The 22657-nt window shown below is 50.2% G+C and overlaps 1 protein-coding gene across 5 annotated transcripts in view; it reads right to left on the bottom strand.

Moving 5' to 3' along the window:
* The window catches only part of LOC106563898 (exocyst complex component 6), a 272390-nt gene that overhangs the window by 208433 nt on the left and 41300 nt on the right, over positions 1–22657 (bottom strand). For all 5 annotated transcript variants that reach the window (XM_045714200.2, XM_045714203.2, XM_082978789.1 and 2 more), the window contains one exon: positions 12364–12409. In XM_045714200.2, coding sequence (XP_045570156.1) covers positions 12364–12409 — 46 coding nt within the window. The remainder of the gene's footprint in view (positions 1–12363; positions 12410–22657) is intronic.

The following is a 22657-nucleotide window of genomic DNA, read 5'->3' as shown; positions in this document are numbered from 1 at the left end:
TGGTGGTGTTTACTGTGAGTGGCATGACAAAGACCTGGGCTGGGTGGTGGTGTTTACTGCGAGTGGCAGGACAAAGACCTGGGCTGGGTGGTGTTTACTGTGAGTGGCATGACAAAGACCTGGACTGGGTGGTGTTTACTGTGAGTGGCTTGACAAAGACCTGGGCTGGGTGGTGTTTACTGTGAGTGGCATGACAAAGACCTGGGCTGGGTGGTGTTAACTGTGAGTGGCATGACAAAGACCTGGGCTGGGTGGTGGTGTTTACTGTGAGTGGCATGACAAAGACCTGGGCTGGGTGGTGTTTACTGTGAGTGGCATGACAAAGACCTGGGCTGGGTGGTGTTTACTGTGAGTGGCATGACAAAGACCTGGGCTGGGTGGTGTTTACTGCGAGTGGCATGACAAAGACCTGGGCTGGGTGGTGGTGTTCACTGCGAGTGGCATGACAAAGACCTGGGCTGGGTGGTGGTGTTTACTGCGAGTGGCATGACAAAGACCTGGGCTGGGTGGTGGTGTTTACTGTGAGTGGCATGACAAAGACCTGGGCTGGGTGGTGTTTACTGTGAGTGGCATGACAAAGACCTGGGCTGGGTGGTGGTGTTCACTGCGAGTGGCATGACAAAGACCTGGGCTGGGTGGTGGTGTTCACTGCGAGTGGCATGATAAAGACCTGGGCTGGGTGGTGGTGTTTACTGTGAGTGGCATGACAAAGACCTGGGCTGGGTGGTGGTGTTTATTATGAGTGGCATGACAAAGACCTGGGCTGGGTGGTGGTGTTTACTATGAGTGGCATGACAAAGACCTGGGCTGGGTGGTGGTGTTTACTGTGAGTGGCATGACAAAGACCTGGGCTGGGTGGTGGTGTTTACTGTGAGTGGCATGATAAAGACCTGGGCTGGGTGGTGTTTACTGTGAGTGGCATGACAAAGACCTGGGCTGGGTGGTGGTGTTTACTGTGAGTGGCAGGACAAAGACCTGGGCTGGGTGGTGTTTACTGTGAGTGGCAGGACAAAGACCTGGGCTGGGTGGTGTTTACTGTGAGTGGCATGACAAAGACCTGGCTGGGTGGTGTTTACTGTGAGTGGCATGACAAAGACCTGGGCTGGGTGGTGGTGTTTACTGTGAGTGGCATGACAAAGACCTGGGCTGGGTGGTGGTGTTTACTGTGAGTGGCATGACAAAGACCTGGGCTGGGTGGTGGTGTTTACTGTGAGTGGCATGATAAAGACCTGGGCTGGGTGGTGTTTACTGTGAGTGGCAGGACAAAGACCTGGGCTGGGTGGTGGTGTTTACTGTGAGTGGCATGACAAAGACCTGGACTGGGTGGTGGTGTTTACTGTGAGTGGCATGACAAAGACCTGGACTGGGTGGTGGTGTTTACTGTGAGTGGCATGACAAAGACCTGGACTGGGTGGTGGTGTTTACTGTGAGTGGCATGACAAAGACCTGGACTGGGTGGTGGTGTTTACTGTGAGTGGCATGACAAAGACCTGGACTGGGTGGTTGTGTTTACTGTGAGTGGCATGACAAAGACCTGGACTGGGTGGTGGTGTTTACTGTGAGTGGCATGACAAAGACCTGGACTGGGTGGTGGTGTTTACTGTGAGTGGCATGACAAAGACCTGGGCTGGGTGGTGATGTTTACTGTGAGTGGCAGGACAAAGACCTGGGCTGGGTGGTGTTTACTGTGAGTGGCAGGACAAAGACCTGGGCTGGGTGGTGTTTACTGTGAGTGGCATGACAAAGGCCTGGACTGGGTGGTGTTTACTGTGAGTGGCATGACAAAGACCTGGACTGGGTGGTGGTGTTTACTGTGAGTGGCATGACAAAGACCTGGGCTGGGTGGTGGTGTTTACTGTGAGTGGCATGACAAAGACCTGGACTGGGTGGTGGTGTTTACTGTGAGTGGCATGACAAAGACCTGGACTGGGTGGTGGTGTTTACTGTGAGTGGCATGACAAAGACCTGGACTGGGTGGTGGTGTTTACTGTGAGTGGCATGACAAAGACCTGGGCTGGGTGGTGGTGTTTACTGCGAGTGGCAGGACAAAGACCTGGGCTGGGTGGTGGTGTTCACTGCGAGTGGCATGACAAAGACCTGGGCTGGGTGGTGGTGTTTACTGCGAGTGGCATGACAAAGACCTGGGCTGGGTGGTGGTGTTTACTGTGAGTGGCATGACAAAGACCTGGGCTGGGTGGTGTTTACTGCGAGTGGCATGACAAAGACCTGGGCTGGGTGGTGGTGTTTACTGCGAGTGGCATGACAAAGACCTGGGCTGGGTGGTGGTGTTTACTGTGAGTGGCATGACAAAGACCTGGGCTGGGTGGTGTTTACTGTGAGTGGCATGACAAAGACCAGGGCTGGGTGGTGTTGTTCACTGCGAGTGGCATGACAAAGACCTGGGCTGGGTGGTGGTGTTTACTGCGAGTGGCATGATAAAGACCTGGGCTGGGTGGTGGTGTTTACTGTGAGTGGCATGACAAAGACCTGGGCTGGGTGGTGGTGTTTATTATGAGTGGCATGACAAAGACCTGGGCTGGGTGGTGGTGTTTACTATGAGTGGCATGACAAAGACCTGGGCTGGGTGGTGTTTACTGTGAGTGGCATGACAAAGACCTGGGCTGGGTGGTGGTGTTTACTGTGAGTGGCATGATAAAGACCTGGGCTGGGTGGTGTTTACTGTGAGTGGCATGACAAAGACCTGGGCTGGGTGGTGGTGTTTACTGTGAGTGGCAGGACAAAGACCTGGGCTGGGTGGTGTTTACTGTGAGTGGCAGGACAAAGACCTGGGCTGGGTGGTGTTTACTGTGAGTGGCATGACAAAGACCTGGCTGGGTGGTGTTTACTGTGAGTGGCATGACAAAGACCTGGGCTGGGTGGTGGTGTTTACTGTGAGTGGCATGACAAAGACCTGGGCTGGGTGGTGTTTACTGTGAGTGGCATGACAAAGACCTGGGCTGGGTGGTGGTGTTTACTGTGAGTGGCATGACAAAGACCTGGGCTGGGTGGTGGTGTTAACTGCGAGTGGCAGGACAAAGACCTGGGCTGGGTGGTGTTTACTGTGAGTGGCATGACAAAGACCTGGACTGGGTGGTGTTTACTGTGAGTGGCTTGACAAAGACCTGGGCTGGGTGGTGTTTACTGTGAGTGGCATGACAAAGACCTGGGCTGGGTGGTGTTAACTGTGAGTGGCATGACAAAGACCTGGGCTGGGTGGTGGTGTTTACTGTGAGTGGCATGACAAAGACCTGGGCTGGGTGGTGTTTACTGTGAGTGGCATGACAAAGACCTGGGCTGGGTGGTGTTAACTGTGAGTGGCATGACAAAGACCTGGGCTGGGTGGTGTTTACTGTGAGTGGCATGACAAAGACCTGGGCTGGGTGGTGTTTACTGTGAGTGGCATGACAAAGACCTGGGCTCGGTGGTGGTGTTCACTGCGAGTGGCATGACAAAGACCTGGGCTGGGTGGTGGTGTTTACTGCGAGTGGCATGACAAAGACCTGGGCTGGGTGGTGGTGTTTACTGTGAGTGGCATGACAAAGACCTGGGCTGGGTGGTGGTGTTTTCTATGAGTGGCATGACAAAGACCTGGGCTGGGTGGTGTTTACTGTGAGTGGCATGACAAAGACCTGGGCTGGGTGGTGGTGTTTACTGTGAGTGGCATGACAAAGACCTGGGCTGGGTGGTGTCTACTGTGAGTGGCATGACAAAGACCTGGGCTGGGTGGTGGTGTTTACTGTGAGTGGCAGGACAAAGACCTGGGCTGGGTGGTGTTTACTGTGAGTGGCAGGACAAAGACCTGGGCTGGGTGGTGTTTACTGTGAGTGGCATGACAAAGACCTGGCTGGGTGGTGTTTACTGTGAGTGGCATGACAAAGACCTGGGCTGGGTGGTGGTGTTTACTGTGAGTGGCATGACAAAGACCTGGGCTGGGTGGTGTTTACTGTGAGTGGCATGACAAAGACCTGGGCTGGGTGGTGGTGTTTACTGTGAGTGGCATGATAACGACCTGGGCTGGGTGGTGTTTACTGTGAGTGGCATGACAAAGACCTGGGCAGGGTGGTGGTGTTTACTGTGAGTGGCAGGACAAAGACCTGGGCTGGGTGGTGTTTACTGTGAGTGGCAGGACAAAGACCTGGGCTGGGTGGTGTTTACTGTGAGTGGCATGACAAAGACCTGGACTGGGTGGTGTTTACTGTGAGTGGCATGACAAAAACCTGGACTGGGTGGTGTTTACTGTGAGTGGCATGACAAAGACCTGGGCTGGGTGGTGTTTACTGTGAGTGGCATGACAAAGACCTGGGCTGGGTGGTGTTTACTGTGAGTGGCATGACAAAGACCTGGGCTGGGTGGTGTTTACTGTGAGTGGCATGACAAAGACCTGGGCTGGGTGGTGGTGTTTACTGTGAGTGGCATGACAAAGACCTGGACTGGGTGGTGGTGTTTACTGTGAGTGGCATGACAAAGACCTGGACTGGGTGGTGTTTACTGTGAGTGGCATGACAAAGACCTGGACTGGGTGGTGTTTACTGTGAGTGGCATGACAAAGACCTGGGCTGGGTGGTGTTAACTGTGAGTGGCATGACAAAGACCTGGGCTGGGTGGTGTTTACTGTGAGTGGCATGACAAAGACCTGGGCTGGGTGGTGTTTACTGTGAGTGGCATGACAAAGACCTGGGCTCGGTGGTGGTGTTCACTGCGAGTGGCATGACAAAGACCTGGGCTGGGTGGTGGTGTTTACTGTGAGTGGCATGACAAAGACCTGGGCTGGGTGGTGGTGTTTATTATGAGTGGCATGACAAAGACCTGGGCTGGGTGGTGGTGTTTTCTATGAGTGGCATGACAAAGACCTGGGCTGGGTGGTGTTTACTGTGAGTGGCATGACAAAGACCTGGGCTGGGTGGTGGTGTTTACTGTGAGTGGCATGACAAAGACCTGGGCTGGGTGGTGTCTACTGTGAGTGGCATGACAAAGACCTGGGCTGGGTGGTGGTGTTTATTATGAGTGGCATGACAAAGACCTGGGCTGGGTGGTGGTGTTTTCTATGAGTGGCATGACAAAGACCTGGGCTGGGTGGTGTTTACTGTGAGTGGCATGACAAAGACCTGGGCTGGGTGGTGGTGTTTACTGTGAGTGGCATGACAAAGACCTGGGCTGGGTGGTGTCTACTGTGAGTGGCATGACAAAGACCTGGGCTGGGTGGTGGTGTTTACTGTGAGTGGCAGGACAAAGACCTGGGCTGGGTGGTGTTTACTGTGAGTGGCAGGACAAAGACCTGGGCTGGGTGGTGTTTACTGTGAGTGGCATGACAAAGACCTGGCTGGGTGGTGTTTACTGTGAGTGGCATGACAAAGACCTGGGCTGGGTGGTGGTGTTTACTGTGAGTGGCATGACAAAGACCTGGGCTGGGTGGTGTTTACTGTGAGTGGCATGACAAAGACCTGGGCTGGGTGGTGGTGTTTACTGTGAGTGGCATGATAACGACCTGGGCTGGGTGGTGTTTACTGTGAGTGGCATGACAAAGACCTGGGCAGGGTGGTGGTTTTTACTGTGAGTGGCAGGACAAAGACCTGGGCTGGGTGGTGTTTACTGTGAGTGGCAGGACAAAGACCTGGGCTGGGTGGTGTTTACTGTGAGTGGCATGACAAAGACCTGGACTGGGTGGTGTTTACTGTGAGTGGCATGACAAAGACCTGGGCTGGGTGGTGTTTACTGTGAGTGGCATGACAAAGACCTGGGCTGGGTGGTGTTTACTGTGAGTGGCATGACAAAGACCTGGGCTGGGTGGTGTTTACTGTGAGTGGCATGACAAAGACCTGGGCTGGGTGGTGGTGTTTACTGTGAGTGGCATGACAAAGACCTGGACTGGGTGGTGGTGTTTACTGTGAGTGGCATGACAAAGACCTGGACTGGGTGGTGTTTACTGTGAGTGGCATGACAAAGACCTGGACTGGGTGGTGTTTACTGTGAGTGGCATGACAAAGACCTGGACTGGGTGGTGGTGTTTACTGCGAGTGGCATGACAAAGACCTGGACTGGGTGGTGGTGTTTACTGTGAGTGGCATGACAAAGACCTGGACTGGGTGGTGGTGTTTACTGTGAGTGGCATGACAAAGACCTGGACTGGGTGGTGGTGTTTACTGTGAGTGGCATGACAAAGACCTGGACTGGGTGGTGGTGTTTACTGTGAGTGGCATGACAAAGACCTGGACTGGGTGGTGGTGTTTACTGTGAGTGGCATGACAAAGACCTGGACAGGGTGGTGGTGTTTACTGTGAGTGGCATGACAAAGACCTGGACTGGGTGGTGGTGTTTACTGTGAGTGGCATGACAAAGACCTGGACTGGGTGGTGGTGTTTACTGTGAGTGGCATGACAAAGACCTGGACTGGGTGGTGGTGTTTACTGTGAGTGGCATGACAAAGACCTGGACTGGGTGGTGTTTACTGTGAGTGGCATGACAAAGACCTGGGCTGGGTGGTGGTGTTTACTGCGAGTGGCAGGACAAAGACCTGGGCTGGGTGGTGTTTACTGTGAGTGGCATGACAAAGACCTGGACTGGGTGGTGTTTACTGTGAGTGACTTGACAAAGACCAGGGCTGGGTGGTGTTTACTGTGAGTGGCATGACAAAGACCTGGGCTGGGTGGTGTTAACTGTGAGTGGCATGACAAAGACCTGGGCTGGGTGGTGGTGTTTACTGTGAGTGGCATGACAAAGACCTGGGCTGGGTGGTGTTTACTGTGAGTGGCATGACAAAGACCTGGGCTGGGTGGTGTTAACTGTGAGTGGCATGATAAAGACCTGGGCTGGGTGGTGTTTACTGTGAGTGGCATGACAAAGACCTGGGCTGGGTGGTGTTTACTGCGAGTGGCATGACAAAGACCTGGGCTGGGTGGTGGTGTTCACTGCGAGTGGCATGACAAAGACCTGGGCTGGGTGGTGGTGTTTACTGCGAGTGGCATGACAAAGATCTGGGCTGGGTGGTGGTGTTTACTGTGAGTGGCATGACAAAGACCTGGGCTGGGTGGTGTTTACTGTGAGTGGCATGACAAAGACCTGGGCTGGGTGGTGGTGTTCACTGCGAGTGGCATGACAAAGACCTGGGCTGGGTGGTGGTGTTTACTGCGAGTGGCATGATAAAGACCTGGGCTGGGTGGTGGTGTTTACTGTGAGTGGCATGACAAAGACCTGGGCTGGGTGGTGGTGTTTATTATGAGTGGCATGACAAAGACCTGGGCTGGGTGGTGGTGTTTACTATGAGTGGCATGACAAAGACCTGGGCTGGGTGGTGTTTACTGTGAGTGGCATGACAAAGACCTGGGCTGGGTGGTGGTGTTTACTGTGAGTGGCATGATAAAGACCTGGGCTGGGTGGTGTTTACTGTGAGTGGCATGACAAAGACCTGGGCTGGGTGGTGGTGTTTACTGTGAGTGGCAGGACAAAGACCTGGGCTGGGTGGTGTTTACTGTGAGTGGCAGGACAAAGACCTGGGCTGGGTGGTGTTTACTGTGAGTGGCATGACAAAGACCTGGCTGGGTGGTGTTTACTGTGAGTGGCATGACAAAGACCTGGGCTGGGTGGTGGTGTTTACTGTGAGTGGCATGACAAAGACCTGGGCTGGGTGGTGGTGTTTACTGTGAGTGGCATGACAAAGACCTGGGCTGGGTGGTGGTGTTTACTGTGAGTGGCATGACAAAGACCTGGACTGGGTGGTGGTGTTTACTGTGAGTGGCATGACAAAGACCTGGACTGGGTGGTGGTGTTTACTGTGAGTGGCATGACAAAGACCTGGACTGGGTGGTGGTGTTTACTGTGAGTGGCATGACAAAGACCTGGACTGGGTGGTGGTGTTTACTGTGAGTGGCGTGACAAAGACCTGGGCTGGGTGGTGGTGTTTACTGCGAGTGGCGTGACAAAGACCTGGGCTGGGTGGTGGTGTTTACTGTGAGTGGCATGACAAAGACCTGGGCTGGGTGGTGGTGTTTACTGTGAGTGGCATGATAAAGACCTGGGCTGGGTGGTGTTTACTGTGAGTGGCAGGACAAAGACCTGGGCTGGGTGGTGTTTACTTTGAGTGGCATGACAAAGACCTGGGCTGGGTGGTGGTGTTTACTGTGAGTGGCATGACAAAGACCTGGGCTGGGTGGTGTTTACTGTGAGTGGCATGACAAAGACCTGGGCTGGGTGGTGGTGTTTACTGTGAGTGGCATGATAAAGACCTGGGCTGGGTGGTGTTTACTGTGAGTGGCATGACAAAGACCTGGGCTGGGTGGTGTTTACTGTGAGTGGCATGACAAAGACCTGGCTGGGTGGTGTTTACTGTGAGTGGCATGACAAAGAGCTGGGCTGGGTGGTGGTGTTTACTGTGAGTGGCATGACAAAGAGCTGGGCTGGGTGGTGTTTACTGTGAGTGGCATGACAAAGACCTGGGCTGGGTGGTGGTGTTTACTGTGAGTGGCAGGACAAAGACCTGGGCTGGGTGGTGTCTACTGTGAGTGGCAGGACAAAGACCTGGGCTGGGTGGTGTTTACTGTGAGTGGCATGACAAAGACCTGGACTGGGTGGTGTTTACTGTGAGTGGCATGACAAAGACCTGGGCTGGGTGGTGTTTACTGTGAGTGGCATGACAAAGACCTGGGCTGGGTGGTGTTTACTGTGAGTGGCATGACAAAGACCTAGGCTGGGTGGTGTTTACTGTGAGTGGCATGACAAAGACCTGGGCTGGGTGGTGGTGTTTACTGTGAGTGGCATGACAAAGACCTGGACTGGGTGGTGGTGTTTACTGTGAGTGGCATGACAAAGACCTGGACTGGGTGGTGTTTACTGTGAATGGCATGACAAAGACCTGGACTGGGTGGTGTTTACTGTGAGTGGCATGACAAAGACCTGGACTGGGTGGTGGTGTTTACTGTGAGTGGCATGACAAAGACCTGGACTGGGTGGTGGTGTTTACTGTGTGGCATGACAAAGACCTGGACTGGGTGGTGGTGTTTACTGTGAGTGGCATGACAAAGACCTGGACTGGGTGGTGGTGTTTACTGTGAGTGGCATGACAAAGACCTGGACTGGGTGGTGGTGTTTACTGTGAGTGGCATGACAAAGACCTGGACTGGGTGGTGGTGTTTACTGTGAGTGGCATGACAAAGACCTGGACTGGGTGGTGGTGTTTACTGTGAGTGGCATGACAAAGACCTGGGCTGGGTGGTGGTGTTTACTGTGAGTGGCATGACAAAGACCTGGACTGGGTGGTGGTGTTTACTGTGAGTGGCATGACAAAGACCTGGACTGGGTGGTGGTGTTTACTGTGAGTGGCATGACAAAGACCTGGGCTGGGTGGTGGTGTTTACTGTGAGTGGCATGACAAAGACCTGGGCTGGGTGGTGTTAACTGTGAGTGGCATGACAAAGACCTGGGCTGGGTGGTGGTGTTTACTGTGAGTGGCATGACAAAGACCTGGGCTGGGTGGTGGTGTTTACTGTGAGTGGCATGACAAAGACCTGGGCTGGGTGGTGTTAACTGTGAGTGGCATGATAAAGACCTGGGCTGGGTGGTGGTGTTTATTATGAGTGGCATGACAAAGACCTGGGCTGGGTGGTGGTGTTTACTATGAGTGGCATGACAAAGACCTGGGCTGGGTGGTGGTGTTTACTGTGAGTGGCATGACAAAGACCTGGGCTGGGTGGTGGTGTTTACTGTGAGTGGCATGATAAAGACCTGGGCTGGGTGGTGTTTACTGTGAGTGGCATGACAAAGACCTGGGCTGGGTGGTGGTGTTTACTGTGAGTGGCAGGACAAAGACCTGGGCTGGGTGGTGTTTACTGTGAGTGGCAGGACAAAGACCTGGGCTGGGTGGTGTTTACTGTGAGTGGCATGACAAAGACCTGGCTGGGTGGTGTTTACTGTGAGTGGCATGACAAAGACCTGGGCTGGGTGGTGGTGTTTACTGTGAGTGGCATGACAAAGACCTGGGCTGGGTGGTGGTGTTTACTGTGAGTGGCATGACAAAGACCTGGGCTGGGTGGTGGTGTTTACTGTGAGTGGCATGACAAAGACCTGGACTGGGTGGTGGTGTTTACTGTGAGTGGCATGACAAAGACCTGGACTGGGTGGTGGTGTTTACTGTGAGTGGCATGACAAAGACCTGGATTGGGTGGTGGTGTTTACTGTGAGTGGCATGACAAAGACCTGGACTGGGTGGTGGTGTTTACTGTGAGTGGCGTGACAAAGACCTGGGCTGGGTGGTGGTGTTTACTGCGAGTGGCATGACAAAGACCTGGGCTGGGTGGTGGTGTTTACTGCGAGTGGCATGACAAAGACCTGGGCTGGGTGGTGGTGTTTACTGTGAGTGGCATGACAAAGACCTGGGCTGGGTGGTGGTGTTTACTGTGAGTGGCATGATAAAGACCTGGGCTGGGTGGTGTTTACTTTGAGTGGCATGACAAAGACCTGGGCTGGGTGGTGTTTACTTTGAGTGGCATGACAAAGACCTGGGCTGGGTGGTGGTGTTTACTGTGAGTGGCATGACAAAGACCTGGGCTGGGTGGTGTTTACTGTGAGTGGCATGATAAAGACCTGGGCTGGGTGGTGGTGTTTACTGTGAGTGGCATGATAAAGACCTGGGCTGGGTGGTGTTTACTGTGAGTGGTATGACAAAGACCTGGCTGGGTGGTGTTTACTGTGAGTGGCATGACAAAGAGCTGGGCTGGGTGGTGGTGTTTACTGTGAGTGGCATGACAAAGAGCTGGGCTGGGTGGTGTTTACTGTGAGTGGCATGACAAAGACCTGGGCTGGGTGGTGGTGTTTACTGTGAGTGGCAGGACAAAGACCTGGGCTGGGTGGTGTCTACTGTGAGTGGCAGGACAAAGACCTGGGCTGGGTGGTGTTTACTGTGAGTGGCATGACAAAGACCTGGACTGGGTGGTGTTTACTGTGAGTGGCATGACAAAGACCTGGGCTGGGTGGTGTTTACTGTGAGTGGCATGACAAAGACCTGGGCTGGGTGGTGTTTACTGTGAGTGGCATGACAAAGACCTAGGCTGGGTGGTGTTTACTGTGAGTGGCATGACAAAGACCTGGGCTGGGTGGTGGTGTTTACTGTGAGTGGCATGACAAAGACCTGGACTGGGTGGTGGTGTTTACTGTGAGTGGCATGACAAAGACCTGGACTGGGTGGTGGTGTTTACTGTGAGTGGCATGACAAAGACCTGGACTGGGTGGTGTTTACTGTGAGTGGCATGACAAAGACCTGGACTGGGTGGTGGTGTTTACTGTGAGTGGCATGACAAAGACCTGGACTGGGTGGTGGTGTTTACTGTGAGTGGCATGACAAAGACCTGGACTGGGTGGTGGTGTTTACTGTGAGTGGCATGACAAAGACCTGGACTGGGTGGTGGTGTTTACTGTGAGTGGCATGACAAAGACCTGGACTGGGTGGTGGTGTTTACTGTGAGTGGCATGACAAAGACCTGGACTGGGTGGTGGTGTTTACTGTGAGTGGCATGACAAAGACCTGGACTGGGTGGTGGTGTTTACTGTGAGTGGCATGACAAAGACCTGGACTGGGTGGTGGTGTTTACTGTGAGTGCCATGACAAAGACCTGGGCTGGGTGGTGGTGTTTACTGTGAGTGGCAGGACAAAGACCTGGGCTGGGTGGTGGTGTTTAACCCAGTGATGACATCACATTAAAACCCCATGTCCTAACCTTTATAATTTACTGTACCACCACTCTGCCCAGAGGACCCCTGAACTACCCCCAGGGGTCCTAGTAGCCCAGAAGTCCCCCCCCCCCCCCCCGTGGATAGTCCCAGTACCCCCGGGGTCCTAGTAGCCCTGAAGTCCCCCCTGTGGATAGTCCCAGTACCCCAGGGGTCCTGGTAGCCCTGAAGTCCCCCCAAGTGGATAGTCCCAGTACCCCAGGGGTCCTAGTAGCCCTGAAGTCCCCCCTGTGGATAGTCCCAGTACCCCAGGGGTCCTAGCAGTCCTGAAGTCCCCCCTGTGGATAGTCCCAGTACCCCAGGGGTCCTAGTAGCCCTGAAGTCCCCCCTGTGGATAGTCCCAGTACCCCAGGGGTCCTAGTAGCCCTGAAGTCCCCCCCTGTTGTTAGACCCAGTATCGAAGGGGTCCTAGTAGTCCTGAAGTCCCCCCTGTGGATTGTCCCAGTACCCCAGGGGTCCTAGCAGCCCTGAAGTCCCCCCCTGTGGATAGTCCCACAGAGAGGATTTCTAGGAAAGCGATAGGGTCTTACTGTCCAAAGCACCATGTTATCTAGAGAGGGGGACTTCATGGTTAATATATTGCGGTGGAGTAAAACACTGATGACAACAACAATGAACATAGTGAGGAGAGTAAGGAAGTTCACTCACCTTTTGGATTGAAGCTGCTCCTTCAATTTACTGTACATTTCTAGGACTGCAAAAGGACAAAAATAAGAGGGGAGAGTTAGCTTTCAGAACAGAGAGGAAATGTAGCTTTCAGAACAGAGAGGAGAAAGGTAGCTTTTAGAACAGAGAGGGGAGGTAGCTTTTAGAACAGAGAGAGGAGAGGTAGCGTTTAGAACAGAGGGGAGAGAGGGAGCTTTTAGAACAGGGGGAGAGAGGGAGCTTTTAGAACAGAGAGGAGAGGTAGCTTTCAGAACAGAGAGGGGAGGGTAGCTTTTAGAACAGAGAGGGGAGGTAGCTTTTAGAAAAGAGAGAGGAGAGGTAGCTTTCAGAACAGAGAGGGGAGAGGTAGCTTTCAGAACAGAGAGGTAGCTTTCAGAACAGAGAGAGGAGAGGTAGCTTTTAGAACAGAGAGAGGAGAGGTAGCTTTTAGAACAGAGAGGGGAGAGGTAGCTTTTAGAATGGAGAGGGGAGAGGTAGCTTTTAGAACAGAGAGGGGAGAGGTAGCTTTCAGAAAAGAGAGAGTAGAGCTATATTTCAGAAAAGAGAGAGGAGAGGTATATTTCAGAAAAGAGAGAGGAGAGGTAGCTTTTAGAACAGAGAGGGGAGAGGTAGATTTTAGAACAGAGAGGGGAGAGGTAGATTTTAGAACAGAGAGGGGAGAGGTAGCTTTTAGAACAGAGAGGAGAGGTAGCTTTTAGCACAGAGAGGGGAGAGTTAGCTTTTAGAACAGAGAGGGGAGAGGTAGATTTTAGAACAGAGAGGTAGATTTCAGAACAGAGAGGGGAGAGGTAGCTTTTAGAACAGAGAGGAGAGGTAGCTTTCAGAACAGAGAGGTAGCTTTCAGAACAGAGAGGGGAGAGGTAGCTTTTAGAACAGAGAGGGGAGAGGTAGCTTTCAGAACAGAGAGGGGAGAGGTAGCTTTCAGAACAGAGAGGAGAGGTAGCTTTTAGAACAGAGGGGAGAGGTAGCTTTTAGAATAGAGAGGGGAGAGGTAGCTTTTAGAACAGAGAGGGGAGAGGTAGCTTTTAGAACAGAGAGGGGAGAGATAGCTTTTAGAACAGAGAGAGGAGAGGTAGCTTTTAGAACAGAGAGGGGAGGTAGCTTTTAGAAAAGAGAGAGGAGAGGTAGCTTTCAGAACATTGAGGGGAGAGGTAGCTTTCAGAACAGAGAGGTAGCTTTTAGAACAGAGAGAGGAGAGGTAGCTTTTAGAACAGAGAGAGGAGAGGTAGCTTTTAGAACAGAGAGGGGAGAGGTAGCTTTTAGAATGGAGAGGGGAGAGGTAGCTTTTAGAACAGAGAGGGGAGAGGTAGCTTTCAGAAAAGAGAGAGTAGAGCTATATTTCAGAAAAGAGAGAGGAGAGGTATATTTCAGAAAAGAGAGAGGAGAGGTAGCTTTTAGAACAGAGAGGGGAGAGGTAGATTTTAGAACAGAGAGGGGAGAGGTAGATTTTAGAACAGAGAGGGGAGAGGTAGCTTTTAGAACAGAGAGGAGAGGTAGCTTTTAGCACAGAGAGGGGAGAGTTAGCTTTTAGAACAGAGAGGGGAGAGGTAGATTTTAGAACAGAGAGGTAGATTTCAGAACAGAGAGGGGAGAGGTAGCTTTTAGAACAGAGAGGAGAGGTAGCTTTCAGAACAGAGAGGTAGCTTTCAGAACAGAGAGGGGAGAGGTAGCTTTTAGAACAGAGAGGGGAGAGGTAGCTTTCAGAACAGAGAGGGGAGAGGTAGCTTTCAGAACAGAGAGGAGAGGTAGCTTTTAGAACAGAGGGGAGAGGTAGCTTTTAGAATAGAGAGGGGAGAGGTAGCTTTTAGAACAGAGAGGGGAGAGGTAGCTTTTAGAACAGAGAGGGGAGAGATAGCTTTTAGAACAGAGAGAGGAGAGGTAGCTTTTAGAACAGAGAGGGGAGGTAGCTTTTAGAAAAGAGAGAGGAGAGGTAGCTTTCAGAACATTGAGGGGAGAGGTAGCTTTCAGAACAGAGAGGTAGCTTTTAGAACAGAGAGAGGAGAGGTAGCTTTTAGAACAGAGAGGGAGGGGTAGCTTTTAGAACAGAGAGGGGAGGTAGCTTTTAGAAAAGAGAGAGGAGAGGTAGCTTTCAGAACAGAGAGGGGAGAGGTAGCTTTTAGAACAGAGAGGGGAGAGGTAGCTTTTAGAACAGAGAGGGGAGAGGTAGCTTTCAGAACAGAGAGGGGAGAGGTAGCTTTAGGAACAGAGAGGAGAGGTAGCTTTTAGAACAGAGAGAAGAGGTAGCTTTTAGAACAGAGAGGGGAGAGGTAGCTTTTAGAACAGAGAGGGGAGAGATAGCTTTTAGAACAGAGAGAGGAGAGGTAGCTTTCAGAAAAGAGAGAGTAGAGGTATATTTCAGAAAAGAGAGAGGAGAGGTATATTTCAGAAAAGAGAGAGGAGAGGTAGCTTTTAGAACAGAGAGGGGAGAGGTAGATTTTAGAACAGAGAGGGGAGAGGTAGATTTTAGAACAGAGAGGGGAGAGTTAGCGTTTAGAACAGAGAGGGGAGAGGTAGCTTTTAGAACAGAGAGGTAGATTTCAGAACAGAGAGGAGAGAGGTAGCTTTTAGAACAGAGAGGAGAGGTAGCTTTCAGAACAGAGAGGTAGCTTTCAGAACAGAGAGGGGAGAGGTAGCTTTTAGAACAGAGGGGAGAGGTAGCTTTCAGAACAGAGAGGGGAGAGGTAGCTTTTAGAACAGAGAGGGGAGGTAGCTTTTAGAACAGAGAGAGGAGAGGTAGCGTTTAGAACAGAGGGGAGAGAGGGAGCTTTTAGAACAGGGGGAGAGAGGGAGCTTTTAGAACAGAGAGGAGAGGTAGCTTTTAGAACAGAGAGGTAGATTTCAGAACAGAGAGGAGAGAGGAAGCTTTTAGAACAGAGAGGAGAGGTAGCTTTCAGAACAGAGAGGTAGCTTTCAGAACAGAGAGGGGAGAGGTAGCTTTTAGAACAGAGAGAGGAGAGGTAGCTTTTAGAACAGAGAGGGGAGAGGTAGCTTTCAGAACAGAGAGGGGAGAGGTAGCTTTCAGAACAGAGAGGAGAGGTAGCTTTTAGAACAGAGAGGAGAGGTAGCTTTTAGAACAGAGGGGAGAGGTAGCTTTTAGAATAGAGAGGGGAGAGGTAGCTTTTAGAACAGAGAGAGGAGAGGTAGCTTTCAGAAAATAGAGAGTAGAGGTATATTTCAGAAAAGAGAGAGGAGAGGTATATTTCAGAAAAGAGAGAGGAGAGGTAGCTTTTAGAACAGAGAGGGGAGAGGTAGATTTTAGAACAGAGAGGTAGCTTTCAGAACAGAGAGGGGAGAGGTAGCTTTTAGAACAGAGAGGGGAGAGGTAGCTTTTAGAACAGAGAGGGGAGAGGTAGCCTTTAGAACAGAGGGGAGAGGTAGCTTTTAGAACAGAGAGAGGAAAGGAAGCTTTTAGAACAGAGAGGGGAGAGGTAGCTTTTAGAACAGAGAGGGGAGAGATAGCTTTTAGAACAGAGAGGAGAGGTAGCTTTTAGCACAGAGAGGGGAGAGTTAGCTTTTAGAACAGAGAGGGGAGAGGTAGCTTTTAGAACAGAGAGGAGAGGTAGCTTTCAGAACAGAGAGGTAGCTTTCAGAACAGAGAGGGGAGAGGTAGCTTTTAGAACAGAGAGAGGAGAGGTAGCTTTTAGAACAGAGAGGGGAGAGGTAGCTTTCAGAACAGAGAGGGGAGAGGTAGCTTTCAGAACAGAGAGGGGAGAGGTAGCTTTCAGAACAGAGAGGAGAGGTAGCTTTTAGAACAGAGAGGTAGCTTTTAGAACAGAGGGGAGAGGTAGCTTTTAGAATAGAGAGGGGAGAGGTAGCTTTTAGAACAGAGAGGGGAGAGGTAGCTTTTAGCACAGAGAGGGGAGAGTTAGCTTTTAGAACAGAGAGGGGAGAGGTAGCTTTTAGAACAGAGAGGTAGCTTTCAGAACAGAGAGGGGAGAGGTAGCTTTTAGAACAGAGAGGAGAGGTAGCTTTCAGAACAGAGAGGTAGCTTTCAGAACAGAGAGGGGAGAGGTAGCTTTTAGAACAGAGAGGGGAGGTAGCTTTTAGAACAGAGAGAGGAGAGGTAGCGTTTAGAAGAGGGGAGAGAGGGAGCTTTTAGAACAGGGGGAGAGAGGGAGCTTTTAGAACAGAGAGGAGAGGTAGCTTTTAGAACAGAGAGGTAGATTTCAGAACAGAGAGGAGAGAGGTAGCTTTTAGAACAGAGAGGAGAGGTAGCTTTCAGAACAGAGAGGTAGCTTTCAGAACAGAGAGGGGAGAGGTAGCTTTTAGAACAGAGAGAGGAGAGGTAGCTTTTAGAACAGAGAGGGGAGAGGTAGCTTTCAGAACAGAGAGGGGAGAGGTAGCTTTCAGAACAGAGAGGAGAGGTAGCTTTTAGAACAGAGAGGAGAGGTAGCTTTTAGAACAGAGGGGAGAGGTAGCTTTTAGAATAGAGAGGGGAGAGGTAGCTTTTAGAACAGAGAGGGGAGAGATAGCTTTTAGAACAGAGAGAGGAGAGGTAGCTTTCAGAAAATAGAGAGTAGAGGTATATTTCAGAAAAGAGAGAGGAGAGGTATATTTCAGAAAAGAGAGAGGAGAGGTAGCTTTTAGAACAGAGAGGGGAGAGGTAGATTTTAGAACAGAGAGGGGAGAGGTAGCTTTTAGCACAGAGAGGGGAGAGGTAGCTTTTAGCACAGAGAGGGGAGAGTTAGCTTTTAGAACAGAGAGGGGAGAGGTAGCTTTTAGAACAGAGAGGTAGCTTTCAGAACAGAGAGGGGAGAGGTAGCTTTTAGAACAGAGAGGAGAGGTAGCTTTCAGAACAGAGAGGTAGCTTTCAGAACAGAGAGGGGAGAGGTAGCTTTTAGAACAGAGAGGGGAGGTAGCTTTTAGAACAGAGAGGGGAGGTAGCTTTTAGAACAGAGAGAGGAGAGGTAGCGTTTAGAACAGAGGGGAGAGAGGGAGCTTTTAGAACAGGGGGAGAGAGGGAGCTTTTAGAACAGAGAGGAGAGGTAGCTTTCAGAACAGAGAGGGGAGGGTAGCTTTTAGAACAGATGGGAGGGGTAGCTTTTAGAACAGAGAGAGGAGAGGTAGCTTTTAGAAAAGAGAGAGGAGAGGTAGCTTTTAGAAAAGAGAGAGGAGAGGTAGCTTTCAGAACATTGAGGGGAGAGGTAGCTTTCAGAACAGAGAGGTAGCTTTTAGAACAGAGAGAGGAGAGGTAGCTTTTAGAACAGAGAGGGAGGGGTAGCTTTTAGAACAGAGTGGGGCGAGGTAGCTTTTAGAACAGAGAGGGGAGAGGTAGCTTTTAGAACAGAGAGGGGAGAGGTAGCCTTTAGAACAGAGGGGAGAGGTAGCTTTTAGAACAGAGAGAGGAAAGGAAGCTTTTAGAACAGAGAGGGGAGAGGTAGCTTTTAGAACAGAGAGGAGAGGTAGCTTTTAGAACAGAGAGGAGAGGTAGCTTTTAGAACAGAGGGGAGAGGTAGCTTTTAGAATAGAGAGGGGAGAGGTAGCTTTTAGAACAGAGAGGGGAGAGATAGCTTTTAGAACAGAGAGAGGAGAGGTAGCTTTCAGAAAATAGAGAGTAGAGGTATATTTCAGAAAAGAGAGAGGAGAGGTATATTTCAGAAAAGAGAGAGGAGAGGTAGCTTTTAGAACAGAGAGGGGAGAGGTAGATTTTAGAACAGAGAGGGGAGAGGTAGCTTTTAGAACAGAGAGGGGAGAGGTAGCTTTTAGCACAGAGAGGGGAGAGTTAGCTTTTAGAACAGAGAGGGGAGAGGTAGCTTTTAGAACAGAGAGGTAGCTTTCAGAACAGAGAGGGGAGAGGTAGCTTTTAGAACAGAGAGGAGAGGTAGCTTTCAGAACAGAGAGGTAGCTTTCAGAACAGAGAGGGGAGAGGTAGCTTTTAGAACAGAGAGGGGAGGTAGCTTTTAGAACAGAGAGAGGAGAGGTAGCGTTTAGAACAGAGGGGAGAGAGGGAGCTTTTAGAACAGGGGGAGAGAGGGAGCTTTTAGAACAGAGAGGAGAGGTAGCTTTTAGAACAGAGAGGTAGATTTCAGAACAGAGAGGAGAGAGGTAGCTTTTAGAACAGAGAGGAGAGGTAGCTTTCAGAACAGAGAGGTAGCTTTCAGAACAGAGAGGGGAGAGGTAGCTTTTAGAACAGAGAGAGGAGAGGTAGCTTTTAGAACAGAGAGGGGAGAGGTAGCTTTCAGAACAGAGAGGGGAGAGGTAGCTTTCAGAACAGAGAGGAGAGGTAGCTTTTAGAACAGAGAGGAGAGGTAGCTTTTAGAACAGAGGGGAGAGGTAGCTTTTAGAATAGAGAGGGGAGAGGTAGCTTTTAGAACAGAGAGGGGAGAGATAGCTTTTAGAACAGAGAGAGGAGAGGTAGCTTTCAGAAAATAGAGAGTAGAGGTATATTTCAGAAAAGAGAGAGGAGAGGTATATTTCAGAAAAGAGAGAGGAGAGGTAGCTTTTAGAACAGAGAGGGGAGAGGTAGATTTTAGAACAGAGAGGGGAGAGGTAGCTTTTAGAACAGAGAGGGGAGAGGTAGCTTTTAGCACAGAGAGGGGAGAGTTAGCTTTTAGAACAGAGAGGGGAGAGGTAGCTTTTAGAACAGAGAGGTAGCTTTCAGAACAGAGAGGGGAGAGGTAGCTTTTAGAACAGAGAGGAGAGGTAGCTTTCAGAACAGAGAGGTAGCTTTCAGAACAGAGAGGGGAGAGGTAGCTTTTAGAACAGAGAGGGGAGGTAGCTTTTAGAACAGAGAGAGGAGAGGTAGCGTTTAGAACAGAGGGGAGAGAGGGAGCTTTTAGAACAGGGGGAGAGAGGGAGCTTTTAGAACAGAGAGGAGAGGTAGCTTTCAGAACAGAGAGGGGAGGGTAGCTTTTAGAACAGATGGGAGGGGTAGCTTTTAGAACAGAGAGAGGAGAGGTAGCTTTTAGAACAGAGAGGGGAGGTAGCTTTTAGAAAAGAGAGAGGAGAGGTAGCTTTCAGAACATTGAGGGGAGAGGTAGCTTTCAGAACAGAGAGGTAGCTTTTAGAACAGAGAGAGGAGAGGTAGCTTTTAGAACAGAGAGGGAGGGGTAGCTTTTAGAACAGAGTGGGGCGAGGTAGCTTTTAGAACAGAGAGGGGAGAGGTAGCTTTTAGAACAGAGAGGGGAGAGGTAGCCTTTAGAACAGAGGGGAGAGGTAGCTTTTAGAACAGAGAGAGGAAAGGAAGCTTTTAGAACAGAGAGGGGAGAGGTAGCTTTTAGAACAGAGGGGAGAGATAGCTTTTAGAACAGAGAGGGGAGAGTTAGCTTTTTGAACAGAGAGGGGAGAGTTAGCTTTTAGAACAGAGAGGGGAGAGTTAGCTTTTAGAACAGAGAGAGGAGAGGTAGCTTTCAGAACAGAGAGGTAGCTTTCAGAACAGAGAGGGGAGAGGTAGCTTTTAGAACAGAGAGGGGAGAGGTAGCTTTTAGAACAGAGAGGGGAGAGGTAGCTTTTAGAACAGAGAGAGGAGAGGTAGCTTTTAGAACAGAGAGGAGAGGTAGCTTTGAGGAGAGGTAGATTTCAGAACAGAGAGAGGAGAGGTAGCTTTTAGAACAGAGAGGAGAGAGTTAGCTTTTAGAACAGAGAGGAGAGAGGTAGCTTTTAGAACAGAGAGGAGAGTGGTAGCTTTTAGAAAAGAGAGGAAGCTTTTAGAAAAGAGAGGAGAGGTAGCTTTTAGAAAAGAGAGGGGAGAGGTAGCTTTTAGAACAGAGAGGAGAGAGGTAGCTTTTAGAACAGAGAGGAGAGAGGTAGCTTTTAGAACAGAGAGGGGTGAGGTAGCTTTTAGAACAGAGTGGGGCGAGGTAGCTTTTAGAACAGAGAGGGGAGAGGTAGCTTTCAGAACAGACAGAGGAGAGGTAGCTTTTAGAACAGAGAGGGGAGAGGTAGCTTTTAGAACAGAGGGGAGAGGTAGCTTTTAGAACAGAGTGGGGCGAGGTAGCTTTTAGAACAGAGAGGGGAGAGGTAGCTTTTAGAACAGAGAGAGGAGAGGTAGCTTTTAGAACAGAGAGAGGAGAGGTAGCTTTTAGAACAGAGAGAGAAGAGGTAGCTTTCAGAACAGAGAGAGGAGAGGTAGATTTTAGAACAGAGGGGAGAGGTAGCTTTTAAAACAGAGAGGAGAGAGGTAGCTTTTAGAACAGAGAGAGGAGAGGTAGCTTTCAGAACAGAGAGGTAGCTTTCAGAACATAGAGGGGAGAGGTAGCTTTTAGAACAGAGAGGGGAGAGGTAGCTTTTAGAACAGAGAGAGGAGAGGTAGCTTTTAGAACAGAGAGGAGAGGTAGCTTTTAGAACAGAGAGAGGAGAGGTAGATTTCAGAACAGAGAGAGGAGAGGTAGCTTTTAGAACAGAGAGAGGTAGCTTTTAGAACAGAGAGAGGTAGCTTTTAGAAAAGAGAGGAGAGGTAGCTTTTAGAAAAGAGAGGGGAGAGGTAGCTTTTAGAACAGAGAGGAGAGAGGTAGCTTTTAGAACAGAGAGAGGAGAGGTAGCTTTTAGAACAGAGAGGGGGAGGTAGCTTTTAGAACAGAGAGGGGAGAGGTAGCTTTTAGAACAGAGAGGAGAGTTAGCTTTTAGAACAAAGAGAGGAGAGGTAGCTTTTAGAACAGAGAGAGGAGAGGTAGCTTTTAGAACAGATAAGGAGAGGTAGCCTTTAGAACAGAGAGGGGAGATGTAGCTTTTAGAACAGAGAGAGGAGTGGTAGCTTTTAGAACAGAGAGGAGAGAGGTAGCTTTTAGAACAGAGAGGTAGCTTTTAGAACAGAGAGGTAGCTTTTAGAACAGAGAGAGGAGAGGTAGCTTTTAGAACAGAGAGAGAAGAGGTAGCTTTCAGAACAGAGAGAGGAGAGGTAGATTTTAGAACAGAGGGGAGAGGTAGCTTTTAGAACAGAGAGGAGAGAGGTAGCTTTTAGAACAGAGAGAGGAGAGGTAGCTTTCAGAACAGAGAGGTAGCTTTCAGAACAGAGAGGGGAGAGGTAGCTTTTAGAACAGAGAGGGGAGAGGTAGCTTTTAGAACAGAGAGGGGAGAGGTAGCTTTTAGAACAGAGAGAGGAGAGGTAGCTTTTAGAACAGAGAGGAGAGGTAGCTTTTAGAACAGAGAGAGGAGAGGTAGATTTCAGAACAGAGAGAGGAGAGGTAGCTTTTAGAACAGAGAGAGGTAGCTTTTAGAACAGAGAGAGGTAGCTTTTAGAAAAGAGAGGAGGTAGCTTTTAGAAAAGAGAGGGGAGAGGTAGCTTTTAGAACAGAGAGGAGAGAGGTAGCTTTTAGAACAGAGAGGAGAGAGGTAGCTTTTAGAACAGAGAGAGGTAGCTTTTAGAAAAGAGAGGAGGTAGCTTTTAGAAAAGAGAGGGGAGAGGTAGCTTTTAGAACAGAGAGGAGAGAGGTAGCTTTTAGAACAGAGAGGAGAGAGGTAGCTTTTAGAACAGAGAGAGGAGAGGTAGCTTTTAGAACAGAGAGGGGGAGGTAGCTTTTAGAACAGAGAGAGGAGTGGTAGCTTTTAGAACAGAGAGGAGAGAGGTAGCTTTTAGAACAGAGAGGTAGCTTTTAGAACAGAGAGGTAGCTTTTAGAACAGAGAGAGGAGAGGTAACTTTTAGAACAGAGGGGGAGGTAGCTTTTAGAACAGAGAGGTAGCTTTCATAACAGAGGGGAGAGGTAGCTTTCAGAACAGAGAGAGGAGAGGTAGCCTTTAGAACAGAGAGGGGAGAGGTAGCTTTTAGAACAGAGAGAGGAGAGGTAGCTTTTAGAACAGAGAGGGGAGAGTTAGCTTTTAGAACAGAGAGGGGAGAGTTAGCTTTTAGAACAGAGAGGGAGAAGTAGCTTTTAGAACAGAGAGGGGAGAGTTAGCTTTTAGAACAGAGAGGGAGAAGTAGCTTTTAGAACAGAGAGGGGAGAGGTAGCTTTTAGAACAGAGAGGGGAGAGGTAGCTTTCAGAACAGAGAGGGGAGAGGTAGCTTTCAGAACAGAGAGAGGAGAGGTAGATTTTAGAACAGAGAGGGGAGAGGTAGGTTTTAGAACAGAGAGGGGAGAGGTAGCTTTTAGAACAGAGAGGGGAGAGGTAGCTTTTAGAACAGAGAGGGGAGAGTTAGCTTTTAGAACAGAGAGGGGAGAGTTAGCTTTTAGAACAGAGAGGGGAGAGTTAGCTTTTAGAACAGAGAGGGGAGAGGTAGCTTTCAGAACAGAGAGGGGAGGTAGCTTTTAGAACAGAGAGGGGAGGGGTAGCTTTTAGAACAGAGAGGGGAGGGGTAGATTTTAGAACAGAGAGGGGAGAGGTAGCTTTTAGAACAGAGAG

The sequence above is a fragment of the Salmo salar genome, chromosome 01 (genome assembly GCF_965601325.2).
Source record: "Salmo salar chromosome 01, fSalSal1, whole genome shotgun sequence".
Classification (NCBI taxonomy): domain Eukaryota; kingdom Metazoa; phylum Chordata; class Actinopteri; order Salmoniformes; family Salmonidae; genus Salmo; species Salmo salar.
The sequence above is the reverse complement of the archived record's forward strand: the minus strand, read 5'-3'. Positions and strand labels throughout refer to the sequence as shown.